Source organism: Arachis ipaensis, chromosome B07 (genome assembly GCF_000816755.2).
Source record: "Arachis ipaensis cultivar K30076 chromosome B07, Araip1.1, whole genome shotgun sequence".
NCBI classification, from domain to species: domain Eukaryota; kingdom Viridiplantae; phylum Streptophyta; class Magnoliopsida; order Fabales; family Fabaceae; genus Arachis; species Arachis ipaensis.
In genome coordinates, this window is record NC_029791.2 from 43,112,945 (window position 1) to 43,134,297 (window position 21,353).

Below are 21,353 nucleotides of genomic sequence, written 5' to 3' on the forward strand. Positions count from 1 at the left end.
TGCTTTATTTCATTGTTATCCTGAAGTACTAGAGATTCACCCCTGTAGTATCAGAGCCTCAGGTTTACAAGAGGAAGAAGAAGGTATTACTAGTAAAAGTAAGTAAGAGAGAATCATTAAGTATGAACCCCTCAGATTCCTCAAGCTCTTCACAACCCATACATCACTCTACCTCCCTAAGCATAGACCGATTACCCTCCAGTTTAAAGAAAACCCTTGGAAATAAAATTGATCAGTTAGTAGAATTCACTCATGTTCCAGAAGACTCCCGAACTCCAGCCACTGAATGCCCTCTTATAAGTCCCTATTCTTTCTACCAAAGACAAAAGAAATCAACCTTCACTTTCATTCGCCATCTTATCCACAGAAACCCTTCTCCTCCTCCTAAAGAAGTCATCCAGTCCTCCCATCTACAACAGTGTGGTCTAAAAGCCACTACTGCTGAACAATACACAACCTTGGAGATTCCTCCAGAACTCATTCAAAATTATCAAAACCAAGGCTATACTCATTTACATCTAGGAGCAGTTAGGCTTATTCTTACCCTTCATGGAAGAAGATCTCTTCCGGTAACGGCCAAGGTTGCTCTTTTAGATACCACTTTCAAAGAATACCAACATGCCTTGATAGGAGCATTAGTAACCACGCTCTCAAATGGAAGTGTCATTCTTACTATAGCTCCTAATTTCACTATGAGACTTTCAGATCCTACCATATGTCAAAGGCTAAAGATTCAAATACAACTAGTGCGAGTAATCCAATATTCCAATGCTGAACAAGCCACCCTACACCACCAAGTCCTCTACAGAGTTTAAGACCATGCTATTGATCTCAATCTCCCAAACACTACAGGAGAAGTATTATTCATGTTCACAGATAATGCAAGAAGACCAGCAATCGTAAACATTCCAAGAATGATCACTACTGATGAACTTTCTTCTATCATTCCATTGGAATGGATTACTGATTATGAGAAAGCCTTTCCAAAGAAACAGGTCGATGTTCATACTACAACACCTCCAACTATTACTCATAATAGTGATGGAACGGTGACAACTATTTTTCAGAGACCTAGAATGACCAAACAAACTTCACTGCGAGGACCATCCTTCAGAAGAATCAATATGATCTCTCCTGTTCAGGTGCAGACAACTCATGATCAGAATGATCCACCGGTGCACTTCTATGAGAACGGAAAACCTGTTTATGTCTCTCACATAAATGGCCACTTCATTTGGGATGTTGATCCCTCCATGTGTGATTCTGACTGTGATTGTGCCAATCAATGGAGTGACACAGATAATGAAGATTATGCTAGGAGACAAAGGAACAAGAAAAAGAAGAAGAAGTTACTACAGGCCCCTTGCTCTTTTAAAAGACCTGAGCCTCCTGATGATGCTGAATTAGCTCCAATGATCAGAAAGAGGCCAATGATCAGGAAGACGAAATTGTCTCGAAAAGGCTCCATGGATTACCTTTATCAACCAGTCAGCACACTCCCATGTATCACCACTCTCAGATCTTATGAGGAAGAATTCCCACCATTGGTGACCCAAAATGATGAAAAGAAAATCACTAGGAGACCTTATGTGATACCTCAAGGAATCACTCCACATGGACATCAAGCAACAACTCCTCAAGAGGAAGTGCTTAATTGGCATACAGATAATGCAGTCAGCCAAAATAAAGTACTACTCCGGATAGATCACACTCTTGATACTCTTGTAGAAAAAACTGAAGGACTCTCAGCACAATTAGGCTCTGTGGCAGAACAAGTGGCTGAACTCAAAGATCGACTTTCTGCACAAGCTTTTCAACTTGATCAAGAACTCAAAGCCTATATTGATAATCGCTACTTTTGCCCAAAATTTCAAAAGAAGAATAGAGAACTGGATCAAGTCAAGGCCCAACTTCGACAAATTGAGATGGACAAAAGCATAACAGCTGTACCCCAAGCACTGACTATAGACCCATTATCCATGTATCCCAAACCATATCCCTCATATTCACCTGTCTTATTTCCTTCCACATATTCACCACTAGAAACCCCAGATTATGACTCCATCTTCAAATCCACCTACCACTTAGCCAGATAAGTAAACACTAAAAAATCAATTTCTCCCCAAGGACGGCGTCACTCGTCCCAGCCCCAGCCACAACAATCTCAGCCATCTCTCCAACCTCATCCTCCTTGGAGACCAGAAAATTTTTTTAGAGAAGAAACATCTTCTAATATCCCTACGAAAGATAAGGGTATTAAAGAAGGGTCTCCTGCACCAGGACGATCAATTTATACCCTTACTTTGGATAATCAATCACACAGTGAAGAAATCACTGAAGAATCAGAAGATGAAACTACTGGGACCAGTGAAGAAGTAGATGAAGGGTCCGAAGAGAATTATGAAGCAGACCTTTTAGCAATAGCCATGGTTAACCCTGTAGAAGAAGAAAAGGAAGAGATAACTTCTGAGAGAGATGAACCAGAAGCTTCAGCAAGTCGTGCTCATACAGGGCCAGCTGAAATCAAAACTTCCAATAAATGGTTCACCTTTGATGATATTCCACCAGCAAGATACAGGAAAAGGTTAAATGAATTCAGTGCTTGGATTGAGACCACCATGGCTAACCCAAACCTCACAAGAACACAAGTCCTTGCAGATTTTATAAATCAGATGACTGGCAATCTCCGAGAATGGGTGAATAACCTTTCTGAATATAAAAGACTCCAGCTCATCAATGGTACCTCCTCACAGTTTCTGGGGATAATACATCAAGAATTTCTGGGAGACATTGCAATCATCCAAAAAAGAAATTCTCAAGAATATTTTGAAATGAAGTGTTGTTCACTCAACAGGAAGGACTTGGAGAGACATTACAAAAAGATGGCCGCCAAATATTATCCTCTTGGAGAAAATAATAATCCGCCACTTAAACATGTCTTCATAGCATCCTTGCCAGATGAGCTTCAGCCAGAGATACAACGAATGATGATGGCTCTTCGCAAAGAAGTGACTACCACAACCATTGGAGAAATATACCAGTTGGCCTTAGCTGCCTTGGAAAAATTGTGTGAACAACAACAAATGTTCAAACAACTTAACAAAAAATCAAGCAAACTCAAAGGAGCATGCAGCAAATCCCATCTGAAAATTAAGTGCAAAGAGTCAAGCACGTGTGAATGTAAGATAAAGAAGAAGACACATTGGCAATTACCGGCTATGAGATTTCACCAGAATATATCCAGAAGAAGAATAAAGAAGCAGAAATACCGCTATTTCAAAAGGAGAAAACCTCATACTAAGTCAAACAAATGCTTTATTTGTGGAAAACAAGGATACTTTGTTAAGTCATGTCCTCACAAAACAAAGAAGGAGATAAAAATGCTCCAGTCTTTAATGGATGCTGCTTCCATTGGTGATGAGGAAGATCTAGAGTCAGTACTTGAAGAACAAAGAAGTAAAAATGATGAAACTGAATATGTTTTCCAAGACTCTGACTCAGAAGTAAATAGTTCAGAGGAAGACCTCCCACCAAAAAGGTCTATCTTTACCATATCATCCATTGCTTCCATCACCACAAGAATTCCTAAAGGATCGAGTATTCCAGAAGAAGAACTTGGATATCTTGGATCTTTAGGGGTAAAACAGATTGATGGTACTCCTCGGCCTCATTTCGATTTAAAAGTCAAGACATCAGTCTATGATAAACCAATAAAGGCTGTTGCACTAATGGACACTGGATCTTGTGCTACTGTCATAAAACCACATGTCTTAAGAAAAGAAATGTGGGCACCTTTTTCCAAGAAGTTCGCAGCAGCTAACAATGAAGTCTTCACCATCAATCTCATCTCCAAAAAACCAGTTGGATTGGAGATATTTGCAGGCTAGACCACTTGGCTCAGAGTACTGGAAAGTTATCTCCCAGACAAAGATGTTTTGTTCGGATTTGATGCCTTCTTCCGAACCCATAGGCTACAAATCAAACCTATTGGTCTAAGTTACAAAGGGCAGTTTTTGCCTTTTACAGGGATACAAAGCATCCTTGAAATCCAAGAAGCTCCAGAAGGATATAAGGAGATCCAACAGCTACTCCTTAGTGCCTGTTGTGACAGTCATGATCAATTCAACCACCCTGCTCCTTTGTGGAAGAATCCAGAATTCTATGTTCGACTCCCCTTCAAAAAGAATGAAGACACCAGTCCTACAAAGACCACGCATTCAGGGATGAACCCCGAAGATCTTAAGATGGCAAGAGCTGAATGTGCAGCCCTTCTTGTTCAAGGGCTCATTGAACCAACTAATTCTAACTGGGCGTGTCAAGCATTCTATGTTGAAAAAAGGGCCGAGCAAAATAGAGGAAAAAAAAAAGCTTGTCATTGATTATAAGCCACTTAATGTCTTCTTACAAGATGACAAGTTTCCTCTACCAAGAATATCAGTTATTACAAAGAGATTAAGTGGAGCAAAGATATTTAGCAAGTTTGACTTAAAAGCTGAATTTTAGCAAATTGGCCTCCATCCTGAGGACAGGTACAAAACAGCATTCTGTATACCTGAAGCCCAATACCAGTGGACGGTAATGCCATTTGGACTCAAAGTAGCCCCATCTCTCTTCCAAAAAGCAATGACTAAAATCTTTGAGCCCATATTACACTCCACACTCATCTACATTGATGACATCCTACTGTTCTCAAAAAGACAGTGAAGCCCACAAGGCACTCCTGGTCCAATTCACTCAAATCATCAAAGATCAAGGAATCATGTTATCTTCAAAAAAGAGCTCTATTACTAAGACAAAAATTGAATTCCTTGGGATGATCTTCGAAGATGGATTTTTTCAACCAGGAGAGAATCTCGCCAAAGAGTTAATCCACTTTCCTGACGAAAACATGACGGTCAAACAAGTCCAACAATTCTTGGGAATTGTAAACTACATCAGAGACTTTATCCCAGAGGTGACCAGACACACCAGCCAGCTGTCAAAACTCCTAAAAAAGAAGCCCCCACCATAGGGACCTGAGCAAACCACAGCTGTCAAAACCCTGAAGAAGATAGCATAAGACCCCCCACCTTTAAAGATTCCCAGCACAGGAAAAAGAATATTGCAGACAGATGCTAGTGATGAATTCTGGGGAGCTGTGCTACTTGAAGAAATTGATAGGACAAGACACTATTGTGCGCATGCTAGTGGACAGTTCAAAGAATTTGAAAAACATTACCATGCCACTTACAAGGAGATTCTTGCTGTCAAGAGAGGAATAGAAAAGTTCAATTTTCATCTCAGTGCTTATCATTTCACTGTAGAAATGGATAACACCTCATTCACGTCAATGCTGGATATCAAGAAAAAAATCCTGCCAGACTCTCAATTGCTAAGATGGAAAGATTGGTTCTCTTGCTATAAATTCGAGGTGAAACACATCAAAGGACACCAAAACACATTAGCTGATTTCCTCTCCAGACCTACTAAAGAACCAATCCCAAAACCAATCCATTACATCTGCACCATGAGTTCCTACAATCCTTCACGCACCATTCCATTTCCTGATTGCCCACTTCACAGAAGCCCATACAGAAGAAAGATTAGTCCTTTTCCATTCAAAGCAGAATCCCAGACAGAATTCCAAATAAACAGTCTAGCTAGACAAACCTTGTTTTACTGGCTACATCAGCTTCTTATCATAACACAAATCCATCCAAATCTAAGGTACTTCAACATAGATACCCCTTTTTGTACTGTACTAATAATCCAAGGACCTATACTAGAAGAAATGATGTGGTATATCTGGGCTCTTTCTTCCATGTATACATGTGCTATCATATTGTCACTCTTTTCTGTATATCACATCCTGTGTAATCGCACTCAAGCCCATTCTCATCTAGTCCGGTTATTCTCTATGTATGCACCACTTGAAGCATGGAGAGGAATGTTATATAATATGCTTGAAAGGCACCAACTATGGAATAAACCCTCTAAGGCAAAATGGAAATTCAGTTGTTTTGTCACCTTACAGAGGAGTTATTTCACTAGAAGAGATCCTCACACCATGAACAAAGTTGATATTGTTGGATACACTACCATGTGGCCTACTGATAAGAAGGCAGTCCTGAATGCCTTGGCTAAATACCTTTGTCAACTTTGGCAACCTGGTCTATATGGAGAAGGAGATGCAGTTGAAGGACTCCTGTTTCAAACAGATGTTTCCCCAATAACTCTCCAAGAGTTCCAGTCCAGATTCATAACTTCAGGAATAATCAATCAATTTGGACAATACTCCTTTTATGCTCCAAGAGACTAGTCCAGCACGTCTACACATATTCCAAACAGAAACTCCGAAGAAGATCTGAATTCTGAAGATCTAGATGGAAGAGTATATGCCTTACCACCAAACCCAACTAGAATTGATGCAGGAATACCCAATGATGCTGAAGGCCCAAACTCAGACCCATATGACCCATATCTGCAAGATGCCCAAGACCCGAATGAAGAAAACATTGAAGACCCGTTTGCATATCTGCAAGACCCGGATAGGGATCTTAGAGCTGTCAATTTGGCTTCTGATGACACATCATCTTTCTTAGATGGTGATGGAACTCTTCCAGAAGACTATTTTAAACCATCCCTCTATTAGGACACTATTGTTCCTACTATGTATAATTATGAGTGTGCTGAAATAAAGTGACCTTAGTCACATGTCTAGAAAATGCCAAAAAAAAAAGATAAGGCTTATCCTTATCCTCCAGATGGCATTGTATGATAGGTTTGTCTAGATTTCGTAAGATATCGCTTTTATCCAGAGACCTCTATAAAAGGAGGTGCTCACTTCAGTTGTAATCAGATTTCAAAAAACATTGTAATATATCCACTTTTCCTATCTCACAATATGTTCTAAATTTTCTTTCTCTCTCTGAAAGCTTAGCCAATATTATTTTCTTATTCCTCAATCCAGTGCCATATAGTATGCTCTGAGCCTGCCTCTACAGAGGATCCTGCTCATCAGAAAATGGCATGGATGAGATCCACGGAAATTTCTCAAAGTGGAAAAGGAACTCAATGTTATAATACTAAGTTTCGCTCGGACCATTTAATCTCACTCATTATATTTAATAATTAAAAAATACATAAAAAATTTATTTAAATTTATAATAGATAAAAAAGATATTCAACTTTCAATTTTTTTAATTTGACATATATCTTTTATCACTTATTTAAATCTCTTTTTTTAGTGTTTCTTTCCTGATAATATAGATTTTAAACCACCCACTATTAACGATAAATAATTAAAGGTGAATGCTACCATGCCCTCTCTAAAATAAAGGGTAAATTACCCTCTGTGATTTATATAGTGCCTATAATTATAATTAAGTTGAATGTTAACCATAATAATTAGGTATATGTTCTCTACTTTTCTTTCTCTCTCTTGTGATTATTTAAATTTAGTTTAGCACCACCAGTCTATGGTGGTGGTGGTGGCTGTCACCGCTGAAAAAATTTCTTTATGGTGAACTCACAAACCCATCAACAAGGTGCAAGTATGTATTCAGCTCGTTACACGTAGAAACATTTGTACTATCGAGGTACGGAGAATCTCTGCTATATAGGCGCAACTCCTTCCCAACCTCAGCGTACACCCATTGTATGCCTCCTCCACCCTTTTCTGTATGGTGATAACATCCTCGGAGTTCACTATCTGTAAAACTTTTGTCCCATGAAAGTGATTAAATTCTTGTGCTAATTGTCACCTCATCTTGCAAATCCTATTGATCTCCACCTCATCGACAACAATGTCTTTAATCTCATGAGGATCCGAATCTACAATCCCTTGAAACTTGTATTTGACATCATCAACAATGTCTTTAACTGTGTTTATGACTTGAGGATCTAAAGAATCTTTCTAAATGTCTTTATGACTTCTATCATCACGGGCCATAAGCTATCCTTTACCTTTAAGTGCATCAATTGCATTCGTAAAGATCTCTTCCATGTCATAAAACTCATCTGGTGAATCACTTTCAATATATATATTATAAGAGGTAATTTACCCTTTATTTTAGAAAGGGTACGATAGAATTCACCATAATTAAAATATTGAATTAGTTCTTCTTCTAGGTACCTGTTTCAAATTCTTGTAATTCTACATGCTTCCATTTTTCGTAAGACTCCCACTCTCACGTATGTTTCAAATTTTTGTAATTTCACGTATTCTCGTTCTTGGTTCTAGGGGTGTATATGGGGCGGGCCATACCGGGTTTGGCTTAACTCAAACCCGACCCGAAATATAGATCGGGCCTAATTTTTAGACCCTAACCCGATACTAGACCCGATGAAACTTACGCATTTTTGGGCCGGGTAAAAACCGAGTGAAAACCTGGTCTTTAGTATGTAAAAATCACCTAATCTCCAACCATTATTTCACAATTCACATAGTAAAATTTACTTAAAAAAATATAACAAGAACCAACCCTTCGCTATAACCATAATCAATACTAATATTGTCTAATAACACCAAATATTTAAATCAATACAAATAACACAATATTATGCATTAGTCTAAAGTCTTATGCATTTTAAACATAAAACATTAACTTATAATTTTATAATGACTAATAACACAAAATATTAAGATTTACAATATTTAAATTCCACATAAGAATAGCCATTATCCATTACTAATAATACAAAATATTAATTGTGTATGATGACCGGGCCACCGGGTCGAGTTCGGGCCGAAATAATGATCGAGTCTATTTTTGAGACCCTTACTCGACCCTAGACTCAAGGAGATTTTAATTTTAATTAAATAATAAAAATAAATTTAAAAAGAAAAATAGAATTTAAAAATTTGAATAGATTATAAAAAAAATTAGTTGTTTAAATATAATAAAAAAGAGGAAGAGTTAATCAACGTAAAATATGGACAACTGCAAGACGTAATGAGAGAGGATTCTCACCCAAACAAAACAAATATCATTTGGTAATATTTCATTCGATCCACCAATTTTTTAAAAATTTTTGTCTTATCTCATTTTCTGTTTAAATAAGATATACTCATAATTAATTTGTTTACACAATAAATAATATAAGTAATAAGATGTAAAAATATAAATAGTGTTTAAATTAAATAAAATATTTATTTGAAAAAAATCTTTTTACGAACCCCCAATGTTCGAACAAATAATAATGAGGGAATCCCTAATTCATTAGCCACCTGCGCTGCAACGTTCTCTCCGGCGATTAGAGTTCCAGCCACCTGCGCGCCGTGTAGCCACTTGTTTGCTTCCCTACTCGCTCGTGTTCGTGAACCTGCCCCTGTTCGCGTCGCTGCTCGTATCCGGCGTCCCTGTTGCTTGCTGATTTTGTGTTGTGCGTCCCTGTTCTCGGTGGGGGTTTTTTATTTTGATTCTGAGTTAATATTAATGACTTTAGGGTTCTGATTTTGTTTTGATTTGAGTTAATATTAATGAATATCCATCAATTTTTTCTGATTTAGTGATTGGTTTTTTTGGGTGGAAATTCAATTGCAATTAACTTTATGTTGAGTTGATAGCGATAGATAACAATTTAGTCACACCTGATAAATTATTTAACAATTTTTAATTATCACCTGCGTTTTCACCTTGTTTTAGTTTCTCATGTTTGGATCTGAATTTTAAAATTGATTATTTTGTGGTAATTTTTCTGCCTTAGAATTATGTCGGCTTTGAAAGAGCTTCTTCCTCCAGCAAAATCATCCTCAACAACTTACTATGATCACAGTAACGATCCATGGTTCAAGAAGAGATTCTCCTCTTCATCCGAGGAGGAAAAATCCACTGCCATCATACACAAGCCAGTGCCCCCTTATATGAAACGTGCCGGTTTTGTTCCTCGCAAGGTGGAGGATTTTGGGGATGGTGGTGCCTTTCCTGAGATCCATGTTGCTCAGTACCCACTTGACATGGGAAGGAACAAATCCTCAAAGCCGGGTTCAAAGATCCTTCCAGTGACAGTTGATGCTCATGGGAATGTTGCATATGATGCAATAGTGAAGCAGAACGAGAATGCTAAGAAGATTGTATACACGCAACAGAAGGATCTCATACCAAAGATCCTGAAGAATGATGAGGACAGTGACATGGAAGATGATGAGGATGAGCAGAAGGAGATTGAGGAGACAACTCAGGAGACTAAGGCTGCACTTGAGAAGATAGTTAATGTGAGATTGAGTGCAGCACAGCCGAAAAATGTCCCCAAGCAGTCATCAGATACAAAGTATATTAAGTATAAGCCTTCCCAGCAGAATGCAGCTTTCAATTCCGGGGCGAAAGAGAGGGTTATTAGAATGGTTGAGATGCCAGTTGATCCATTGGAGCCTCCAAAATTCAAGCATAAGCGTGTTCCCAAGGCTTCCGGCTCCCCTCCGGTGCCAGTGATGCATTCCCCTCCGAGGCCAGTTACTGTGAAAGACCAGCAGGATTGGAAGATACCTCCTTGTATTTCTAATTGGAAGAATCCAAAAGGTTACACTATCCCTCTTGACAAGCGTCTTGCTGCCGATGGGAGAGGTCTTCAGGATGTTCAGATCAATGATAATTTTGCAAAGCTTTCGGAGGCATTATATGTTGCAGAGCAGAAGGCTAGAGAAGCAGTTGCAATGAGGTCCAAGGTTCAGAAGGAGATGCTTCTAAAGGAAAAGGAAAGGAAAGAACAGGAGCTGAGAGCTTTGGCTCAGAAAGCTCGTTCCGAGAGAACTGGTGTAGCCCCTCCAGCTGCTATTCCTGTTCCATCTGAGAGGAGCATCATGGATGATGCTGACATGGCAGTTGATTATGAGCAACCACATGAACATGAAAGGGAGAAGAACTATCCAAAGGAGACAAGAGAGGAAAGGGAGGAGCGGTTGCATAGGGAGAAAATTCGTGAGGAACGGCGAAGAGAAAGGGAGAGGGAGAGAAGATTAGAGGCTAAGGATGCTGCTATGGGAAAGAAAAGCAAGCTCACAAGAGACAGGGATCGTGATATAAGTGAGAAAGTTGCTCTTGGTATGGCTTCTACTAAGCCGGGTACTGAGGTCATGTATGATGAGAGGCTATTCAACCAGGAGAAAGGAATATCATCTGGGTTTGCCACTGATGATCAGTACAATGTTTATGACAAAGGCTTGTTCACTGCACAGCCAACACTCTCAACCCTCTATAGGCCAAAGAAGGATGTTGATAATGAGGTTTATGGTGGTGCAGACGAGCAGTTAGAGAAGATTAGGAAGACCGATCGCTTCAAGCCTGACAGAGGGTTTGTGGGGACTTCTGAAAGGCCAGGTCCAAGGGACAGGCCAGTTGAATTTGAGAATCAAGATGAAGCTGATCCATTTGGTCTGGATCAGTTCTTGACTGATGTTAAGAGTGGTAAGAAAGCCATGGAAAATGTTGGTAGCGGAGGAACATTGAGAGCAAGTGCTGGATCTTCTATGCGGGATGGTTATGAGGGAGGTTCTGGTAGGACTCGCATTGGATTTGAAAGAGGGCACTAAGTAGCTCAGTATCAAATGAGGTCAATTTCTGATGGCTGGTCGTCACTTTACGGAATACAAATGGTGGTTTAGGTTGTGTTAAAACTTGGAATTTTCTTGACACCCCCTTGTTTGGGGGGAATGAAGTGTTTCTGTACTCTGGTCCTAAATTGTGTATGGCTTTTGATCAAGTTATATGTTGAATGAATTGGAATGTTTTAAAGTATATCTTTGCCTATTGGTGGTAAGTAGTCTCTTACTAACTGCACCCCTTTATTTACAGTTTCATAAAATATATTTCCAGATAAAAAAATCTCTTAATATGTAATGGATGGAAAGTTTTTCCATTGGATGGTTCAAGTGTCAACATTGGATTGGCCACTGAATAGCAAATTTCTCACCACTTGGATATCCATTACATATTTTACATGGCCATAGTATCTACTGTCATGCTATGAGAGTATTGAAATCACTTTCCATGTTTTAGTAGAAGAAAAGCATACTATACATACATAAGCCACATTGGAAGTGCGTTATTGAAAGTCGTTTTATGGCAACCAACAGCAATACACATGCGTTTTAATATACTTTGCATATATATCATGGAATCATGTTTATGTCCTTTCCCATCATTCAAAAGTTTTGAACAAGTGTGTGCTTTTAACTTTTGAATAGGTAGTGATAAATGGAGCAGCCAAGAAGACAAGACAAGCGGTAGTGGCAGCTATGACTGATCCCAAGCGAAAGTTGAAATTGAAGCAAATTATTCTGGGTCTTCAAAAGTAAGTTTTATGAAGGTAATGACCTTTAAGCAAATTCAGACTGATGAGATTTGCTCTTGCCTTTTAACTAAAGATCTTTGTTGGATGCTTATATATATTCTCGGACTGCATCCATTTCTTTATTCTTATTTGTTTCTCTTGTCTGTTACTAATGACATTACAAAGGCAATATTTGAAGAGTGATTTGAGAGGTACTAATATAATAGTTTTGAAAATGAGATCAGTTTTTCCTGTGAGAATAGTGGTTGAAAGAGTAGATATGGGTGAAATGATGCAAGTGCAATTTGGTTTAAAATATGGAGGAGTTGCTGAAGTGCAAGGAAGAACTCCTTTTGAGGTTATGCCCGGTCTTACTCCATTTTTGGACTGCATCTTTCATGATGTAGGCTACTTTCCTACTGAATGCAGGAATTTTTTTATAACTTGGAAGAGCTGTTGTTTTTTTGTTTTTTTTTTTATGTTTGAATGTCTTCATTTGTTATTGACATGTACTCTGACCGTTGTTGCATAGATAGGATTGAGATGGTAATGCTAGAATATTCATGGTATGTACTTTTGGACTTTTCCATTTGGAAGAACTTTGTTATATATGGGAGAAGAATCAAGGAAGTCAAGAGCTTAGTTCTAATGTGATTTGTAACTTGTAATACACTGTTAGGGTAATGAGCTTTGGTTCACAGGATATTTAGATTTGGTGGCTATATTTTTGTAGAGAGTCGCATGGTGAAGTAGCTTCCTGTAGCTAAAGATGATGATCACCGAACGTTTGTATTAACTTTCTTATTAATAATTAAATGAAAGATAATCTACATTATGGTGTCTATATTTTGTAATTTTGTGTACAAGTTATTACCCATCATAGTTTTTGATTGCGGATGGCGGCTCATGGTGGTGAGACAAAAATCCCCCATAAAATAATAGCGGATGACAACGTGAAAAATGACGGATTACCTAAAAAATGCATATATATGTACAGAAAAACATACAGAAAAATTACAAATATGATAAACTATAAAATCTAATCTATATAATCATTTTTCTAGTTATAAGACATCCAATTAATTCGACAAATATAATAACAAGTTTAGCAAATAAATATAAGACAGAAAAATAAAAACTAAAAACTTAAAAGAAAGACTAAAGTAATTGTGTCATCGTGTCTTTAAACTAACATGATGGAATAAATCATCTAAATTTTAGCCCTTATCAACTTTATCCGGATTAACACGATTATTATTACAATTGTTCTCCACATACAAGTGTTTTTTTATATAAGTCATTTATATTCACTCGCATCTCCAAAAATGCGTATTTACTGCACGTTCTTCTTCTTCTTTTTGTTATTGCAGGTTCTTTTTCGTTATTTTTCTTTTTTGTTATCGTCGTCATCAACACCACCTCTTTTTCCTTCTTTTTTCATTGGAATTTCTTCTCCTCCTTTCTTTTTCTCTTTCTCCTCCATCATCAGTTATCTCGTTATTGAAGATAATGAATAATTCAGGTTCAGTTTGTTAATTGAATCGGAACGAAATTGATTATTGTTTTGAATCCAATCAAGTGGTTGAGCTGTGGTTCAATTCAGAAGAAAAAATATAGCATTAGAGGAAATATTTTTCTGTATTTGCAGCAAATTTGGGTATAACACGAAGATATTTGGGTGTATTTTAAGGAATTTTGGGTGTATTTTTATTCTGATAAGTTCTGCATAATTCAAAACTCTTCATCTTCCTCCTTTTCATCTTCTACTGCTTTTTTTTTTCATCATCATCACCATCTTTTTCTTCTTTTTTTCTTATTCATTTTTTTCTTTTTGTTTTACCTTCTCAAATTTCTTCTTGTTTTACTCTCTTAACAAGAATAAAAACAAAAAAGTCAAGCAAAGAAAAAGAAGAAACACATAATGCTGCAAAATTACTTGAAAGTGAGTGAACTTACATTCATTTAACTACAAGAAAGAAAGAAATAAGGGAAAAAAAAGAAAAAAATGCAGTATTAGAGCAAACAATTTTCTGTATTTGCAGTAAATTTGTGTGTAACACGAAGATATTTCGGTGTATTTTAAGGAATTTTGGGTGTATTTTTATTCTGATAAGTTCTACATAATTCAAAACTCTTTCTCTTCCTCCTCCTCATCTTCTGCTGTTTCTTTTTTTTTCATCATCATCAGCATTTTCTTCTTGTTTTTCTTATTCATCTTTTCCTTTTTGTTTTACCTTCTCAAATTTCTTCTTATTTTACTCTTTTAACAATAATAAAAACAAAAAAATTAAACAAAGAAGAAGAAACACCCAATACTGCAAAATTACTTGGAAGAGGATGAACTTATATTCATTTAACTAAAAGAAAGAAAGAAATAAGGAAAAAAAGAAGAAAAAAATGCAGCATTAGAGGAAATATTTTTCTGTATTTGCAGCAAATTTGGGTGTAACACGAAGATATTTGGGTGTATTTTAAGGAAATTTGGGTGTATTTTTATTTTGATAAGTTCTACATAATTCAAAACTCTTTCTCTTCCTCCTCCTCATCTTCTACTTCTTCTTCTTCCTCATCTTCTTATTTCGTTTTCTTATAATTCTTCTTGGGAGAAAAAATCAAACAAAGAAAAAAAAAATACATAACGTTGCAAAATCAATAAAAAGAGGAGGAGAAAAAAATGCAGCAACAACAATAGTAATAAAAAAATGACGATAAAGATGAAACACACGAAGAAACAGGAGGAGAAACGCAAAGAAGAAGAAGAAGAAGGAAGAGGAGGAGGAGGAGAAGGAAGATCGTGAAGAAGAAGAAGCGTCTTTCCATAATGGTGAGTGAGAGCGCGCTTTGGAAACGGTTGAGTGATGCACGTGTTATCACGCTTCAGTGGGTGAATGTAGTTTTTGTTAGGTTTGACCCAACTTGTAAGACATGTAAGCCAAAAAGACTTGTATGTGTAGCAAAACTCTTATTATCATGCCCATCATCATCATCTGATTCAGTATCATTAGAATCAAGGGTTGGTCTGGAAGTTGACATAGTTAACTGAACTGAATGGAAAAAAAATTAGAGGAAGAGATGTTTATGACAGTGAATTAAATGGAGAAAAAAAAAAAGAACGTATGTAACTACGAATCAGAGAAAGACGGAAGTGGGGTGATGAGTGGCGACAACGACTAGCGGCGACGACGACGACGACGACGACGACGACGACGGGGGCGGCAAATGGCGATGGGTAGCAGCGAAGATCGGCAGCGATGGGAGGCACAGAGAAGAGAGAACAAAGACAGAGAGACGTTTTTTACATGAATAAGAGAAGAGAAGTTTTTGAATAACACTGACTGATTAGGGTTACATTGTATCACTTAGGGTTTCCTAATTTATCCAATTACTCTCAGATTTTTTTTTAAATCCCAAAAAACCAGCCATTTTTGCCATTTTCATGGCGTTCCGCCATGGCACCACCGCAATTGCAGCCGCCTTTTCATCCGCCGTGAAAACCACGTCGCGGTGGCCTCTGTATGGTAACGAGGCCAAATTCTGCCACGCCATACCATTATGGCGCCGCCATATCCGATATTTCAAAACACTGTTACCCATGCTTTTGGTGCTGCAGCTGCACATAACAGAAGAGGTGATTTAGGAAGCTTGCTAAATTTCTGCAATTGTCAAGGAGGCCCCTAACAGATCGCTCCCTTCCTTCTTCGATCAAAGCACCTGTTCCGTTACGTAATGTCTCTTCTCTGGTTCTCCCTGTAAAACCAACCTTAATATATTTGGGCTGAAAGAATCACAACTAGTAAGATACGTAGAGGATTCTGGGTCAATACAAAAACAATTGGGAAAGTCTAGAATTAGGATAGAAAAATTTATAAAAGATTTGAGACACGAGGAAAATTTGTCAAACATGAGGATCTGAATTTGATATTAGATTGCAGATGTTGGCCGCTAATATCATCAAGTAATTTCAGAATTTGCTTAATGATTGTTTAATTAGGGGTTTTTACTTAAAAATTAGGCTGGACGTTGGATTGGATGAAGATTCAGGTTCAGTTTTTTTTATGTGAAGTTGATAGTTAAAAACTATTAAATGATTTAATATATTTGACTAAATTATTATGTAATAATTTTTAACTATTAACTTTACAAAAAAATAACAGGACGTGAATTTTCACCATTAGATTGGTCCGCCAAGATTTGTTTTCCTTCTCGCGGGCTGAATACGTATATTGCAATAAAGTATCGTTGTCTAGTTAAAAAGGTGTTAAACATATATAATTTTAAGCTGAACATAAATTAAATATAATTATAAATACGGGTGAATTTTATAGTGCCACTCACAAATTGGTGGCATCGTGGCTTCTTGCTAGTTTATGATGCACCAGCAATTTTGTAGTGACTAAAATGTGAAATTGTATGTTTAATTATTTTTTAGCTAAAATTGTGATAAGAATTTTATTTTAGCAAGAGAAATAAACATAACTCTAATCTCTTTGGACGTCTAACCCCTGTCATTGCTCACCCTTTGTTTGATTGCATTTTTGTTTATCTTGTTTTGCTTAGCCAGAAATTTTGTTTATTTGGATGTAGATTAGAATGAATTATTTGTTTAAAAAATTATTTCATTCTAAAGTATTTGTTTAACATTTGTTACAAATGAAAGCTTGAATCAAGCTTCAATGGTGGAACCTACACCTTGTTATTGTTGCTCAGAAAAAACTCAAAAAAAGTTTTGGTCGAAATACATTTGAAGAGTATATGAGTTTCATACAGTATTTAGAGGCAAATCCATAATCACCAAGAACATGGAAAATTATGGCTAAATGAAGGAGATATGGATGTTGGTCCGTTTTTTATTGGGTGGGTCAAAAATCAAATCTAATCACCCATCCAAAGGTTGAAGATGATGCTGCTATTGTGTGGATTCCAGTCACGAGCAACAGCGTGTCGAGCACGCAGATATCCATTCTAAGTTCGATATTTAGACTTTTTTGCCAAAATTAAATCCTAAATTATTAGTGAAATTTATTTAATTTTTTCAAATAGCAAATATATGTCTTTGGGTATTTTAATGTTTTAAAATTGGTTAAAATTATACAATACTGTTTCGAGTGTTACCTGAAATTGTGATTTGCACCTGAACGTGAAGTCTAAGTTCCTTTTGAGGTTGTGTCCGACACTTCCTGGTGCTAAGGTGCTGCCGTCTGACGTCTTGGTGAAGGTGGGGGTGGTACCTGCAAAGAAATCGGCCATAGATGTCTGATTTCAAGGTTGTTTGCTCAACCTCCAGCTCCGACTTAGACTCCTTCAAGCTGGCAACTTTAACCTCTTGTTAAGTTTCTGTTTGAATTTGAATGATTTCTTTTACTTGATAGTCTTTTTAAATGATTTTGACTTGAAAAACTAAACTAATTTTGACTTGAGAATACACATACTACCATAGTTGTAAGAATCGGACCGGACCGATCGATTCGGTCGGAAAACCGGTGAACTGGACCCTTGACCGGTCCGATTGATCAATATGACCGGACAAGAAACAGAACTGTTGGTAACTGGGTTGAACCGGTCGATTCTGATGAAAATCAGAGGACCGATGGTTTTTGTTCAACCGGCAGGTTCGGAAGTTTTTTTTTTTAATTCACTTGCCAAAACGACGTCGTTTTGGTTTAAAAAAAAAAGAGACTCGAATAACCCTCCAATCCCTGTTTCCCCAACCCTAATCCCCTAACGAGTAACCACAATGACTAACCCTCCCCCTCACCTCCTCACCTCGTGACCTCACTTCACTCTGTCACTCACCGCGACACCCATTCTGAAGTCTCAAGGAACAGAACAGAATCACTGCTCCGCTTCGTCTCACCTTGGTCCCTGTCTCTCATATTTATCGTCGCCGTCGCCGCGCCGTCGCCGTCGTGTTCGTCCTCTGCTCTGTCAAACAGGTTAGTTGAACATGTTGTTCTCCTCTGTTCTATTCTGTTCTTCCAATGCTTGTTGAATATGCTTGTTAAAAACTTGAAATGATGAAGCTGTTATGAATAATGTTATGTTGTTCTGTTCTGTTATGAAAACTTAAAATTTTTGGGATAATAGGTAAAATTTCTGTTGTTGAAATAGCTGCTTGTTGAAATAGGTGATGTTGAAGTAATTGTTTAGTATGAAACTATGAATCTGCTTGTTCTGTGAATTTAAGATTGTTGTCTTGCTGAATAGGGAATAGGAAATAGGGAATTTAGGGTTGCTGTTGTTTTATACTTTTACTACTCCATATTGTTTTAGAATGGCTTCTGCGAATACACCATCAGAAACACCATCTTCGCAAGAATAAGGATCAACTCTTGATGCATCAATTGGAACCCAAAAAAACAATAATAGAGCAAAAACTAATCCTGCATGGGGTCATTGTAAACAAGTTGTGGAATCTGAAAAAACCATTATGTTATGCATATATTGTGAGAAGCTTATTAGGGGTGGAGGAATTCATCGATTTAAGACTCATTTGGCTGGAAAAGAAAGAGATATTGAGTCATGTCGAAACGTGTCAGCTGCAGTGAGACACCAATTCCATCAAAGCATTGAAGAGCTTCGAAGCAGGAAACGAAAAGCTCATGAACAATATGCAGAAAGTTATAATTCTTGTGATGAAGTTGAAAAAGAATTTGACGAGATCGAACGTAATGAGATACAACAACAACAAAAATCCGGAGTTCCAGCACCTAGCTCTAGAAAAGGAAAACAAGTCAAAGGATTACAATCATATTTTCCATCGGCAACAACACCCGGAGCTCAACCAACTATCAAAAGCATTCTTCAAAGCAAAGAAATTGGGGAGAAGTGTGATATTGCTATTGCAAAATGGATGATGGATGCCTCTATTCCATTTAATGCGGTTAATTCAGCTTATTATCAGCCAATGATTGATGCTATTGCAAGCATGGGTACAGGGTATAAAGGGCTAAATTATCCAAGAGTCCGTGGGTATTTGTTGAGTAAATTGGTCGAGGATGTGAGGAAAATGATTGATGGTTATCGTGAGATTTGGAAACAAACTAGATGTACTATTATGGCCGATGGATGGACTGATCGTTGTAGGCGTACTTTGATTAATTTTTTAGTTTATTGTCCTAAAGGAACTGTTTTTCTAAAGTCAGTTGATGCTTCTAATGTCTCAAAAACTGTTGATGCTTTGTTTAAGTTGTTTAGGGATGTTGTATTGTTTGTTGGTCCTAAGAATATTGTGGATATTATAACAGACAATGTTGCAAACTATGTTGCTATGGGAAGGTTGTTGGAGGCTGAGTTTCCTAAATTGTATTGGTTCCCTTGTGCAGCTCATTGTGTTAATATGATGTTTCAAGATATTGGGAAGTTACAAAAAGTGAGTGAAACTGTGTCACAAGCTTCAATGATCACCAAGTATATCTATAATCATTTCTATCTACTATTCTTGATGAGAAAGTTTGAACGTGGGAGGGAAATACTTCATTCGGCTCCAACTCGGTTTGACACTAATTTCATTGCTTTGCAAAGTGTTTTGGCTCAAAAGGATCCTTTGAGATCTATGGTGACCTCTAAAGAATGGACAAGCTCAGCTTACTACAAAGAAGCCAAAGCTAAGAAATTTGTGGATCAAGTCTTAGATTCTAAATTTTGGAGTCAATGCACTGATATTATTAAGCTTACTGAGCCACTTGTTTGTGTTTTACGTATTATGGATAGTGAAGACAGAGCTGCCATGGATTTTCTTTATCAAGCTATTTATAAGGCTAGAGGAGAAATGGTGAAGAGGTTTCAAAAAAGAAAGAAGGTTGTTGATCCTTATTTGAAGATTTTAGATACTTGTTGGGATGCACAACTTAAGAAAAATCTTCATGCCGCTGGTTATTGGTTAAATCCAGCTTTTCGATTTAATGCTGAAGAATTTGAAAAGCACAGACAAACGACTTCTGACTTGTTGGATGTCATTGAGAAATATTCTTATGGTGATCCTGATTTGAATTCTAAGCTGACAAGTGAGATGAGGATCTTTAAGAATGCTGAACAAGATTTTGGAAGACCGTCTGCAATACGTGAACGCAGCACTGTTATGCTAGGTGAATTTCTTCATAAATTTGGTCTTCTACGATTGTGATGTATTTATGATTTGATATTTATGATTGTGATAAATTAGTTTTTTTTGTTTTTTATATTAAGATCAATGGTGGAAATCTTATGGTTGTGGAGCGCCAAATTTGCAAAAGATGGTGATTCGTATTTTAAGCCAAACTTGTAGTTCTTCAGGCTGTGAGCGTAACTGGAGTATTTTTGAACACATTCATCAAAGAAGAGGAATCGGTTAAAGCATCAAAAACTTAATGATCTTGTTTATGTTCATTACAACTTAAAGTTACAACAAAGGTACTTTCTTGATTATTTTAAGTTGAAAGCATTATTTTAAAATTTTAATCATCACAAGAGTAACGAAGTATATTGATAACATAGGAATGAAATGAGAAAGAAAGTTTATGATGAAATTTGTCTTGATGAATTTGATGATCATTCGTAATGGATATTGGAAGATTCACCACCATTTTTAACTCTTGAAGAAGTTGATGCTTTATGAAATGATCTTGCAAATATGTCTCTTCAATCACTTTTAGATGATTTAGGTATGCTTTTATTTATTTATGTATTATGATCAACTATGATTTTGGTATGCTTTATAACATGTTTTATATTATTTTTTATCTTAATTTGTGAAACATTATCTATAATGCTAGATCAATTGGATTTGGAAGATGATCGGGATGATGATGGAGCTAATAATTCTATGGAAAATGCAAATCAAAATGAAACCAATCAGGATGTAGCTCCACATTTATCAGATGAAGAACAATTTTCCGACTTCGAGATCACTCCTTGGATATAGTTTATGAATTGTTATTCTTATTGTGTCTAATTAAGATACTATTGTAGTAGTACTAACTAATTTCATGTCTATCTTTGTATTAGTTATCTTTAGACTTTGAAACTTGGTTGTTTTTAAAATGTTGGTGAAGAACTAAAGATATGTATTTTGAATTTTTTAAGTTTATGACTATTTTTAGTATTTTATATTTTTTATTTACTTGAAA

At 36.9% G+C, this 21,353-nt stretch overlaps 2 protein-coding genes across 3 annotated transcripts; both read left to right on the forward strand.

The window, feature by feature from the left end:
- On the forward strand, nt 9,160-12,777 carry LOC107609027 (SNW/SKI-interacting protein). 2 transcript variants are annotated; one of them, XM_016310844.2, is made up of 3 exons: nt 9,160-9,380; nt 9,688-11,732; nt 12,164-12,777. In XM_016310844.2, exon 2 carries the CDS (start codon nt 9,692-9,694, stop codon nt 11,507-11,509), a length of 1,818 nt encoding a protein of 605 aa, XP_016166330.1. In that variant the 5' UTR covers nt 9,160-9,380; nt 9,688-9,691; the 3' UTR covers nt 11,510-11,732; nt 12,164-12,777. The 2 variants fall into 2 exon arrangements, with proteins under 2 accessions (XP_016166330.1, XP_016166331.1); XM_016310845.2 differs by having other exon boundaries at nt 9,160-9,363.
- Nucleotides 18,677-21,148, forward strand: LOC107607163. The gene is made up of 3 exons (XM_016309141.1): nt 18,677-20,333; nt 20,434-20,523; nt 21,000-21,148. Exons 1-3 carry the CDS (start codon nt 18,677-18,679, stop codon nt 21,146-21,148), a joined length of 1,896 nt encoding a protein of 631 aa, XP_016164627.1.

Excerpts from the sequence above, each read along its gene's own strand:
- LOC107609027 (XM_016310844.2), top strand. The coding sequence starts at position 9,692 with ATGTCGGCTTTGAAAGAGCTTCTTCCTCCAGCAAAATCATCCTCAACA.
- LOC107607163 (XM_016309141.1), top strand. The coding sequence starts at position 18,677 with ATGTTATGCATATATTGTGAGAAGCTTATTAGGGGTGGAGGAATTCAT. Across the intron at positions 20,334-20,433 it reads ACGCAGCACTGTTATGCTAG|ATCAATGGTGGAAATCTTAT; the intron begins GTGAATTTCTTC and ends TTTTATATTAAG. Across the intron at positions 20,524-20,999 it reads AACTTGTAGTTCTTCAGGCT|ATCAATTGGATTTGGAAGAT; the intron begins GTGAGCGTAACT and ends CTATAATGCTAG.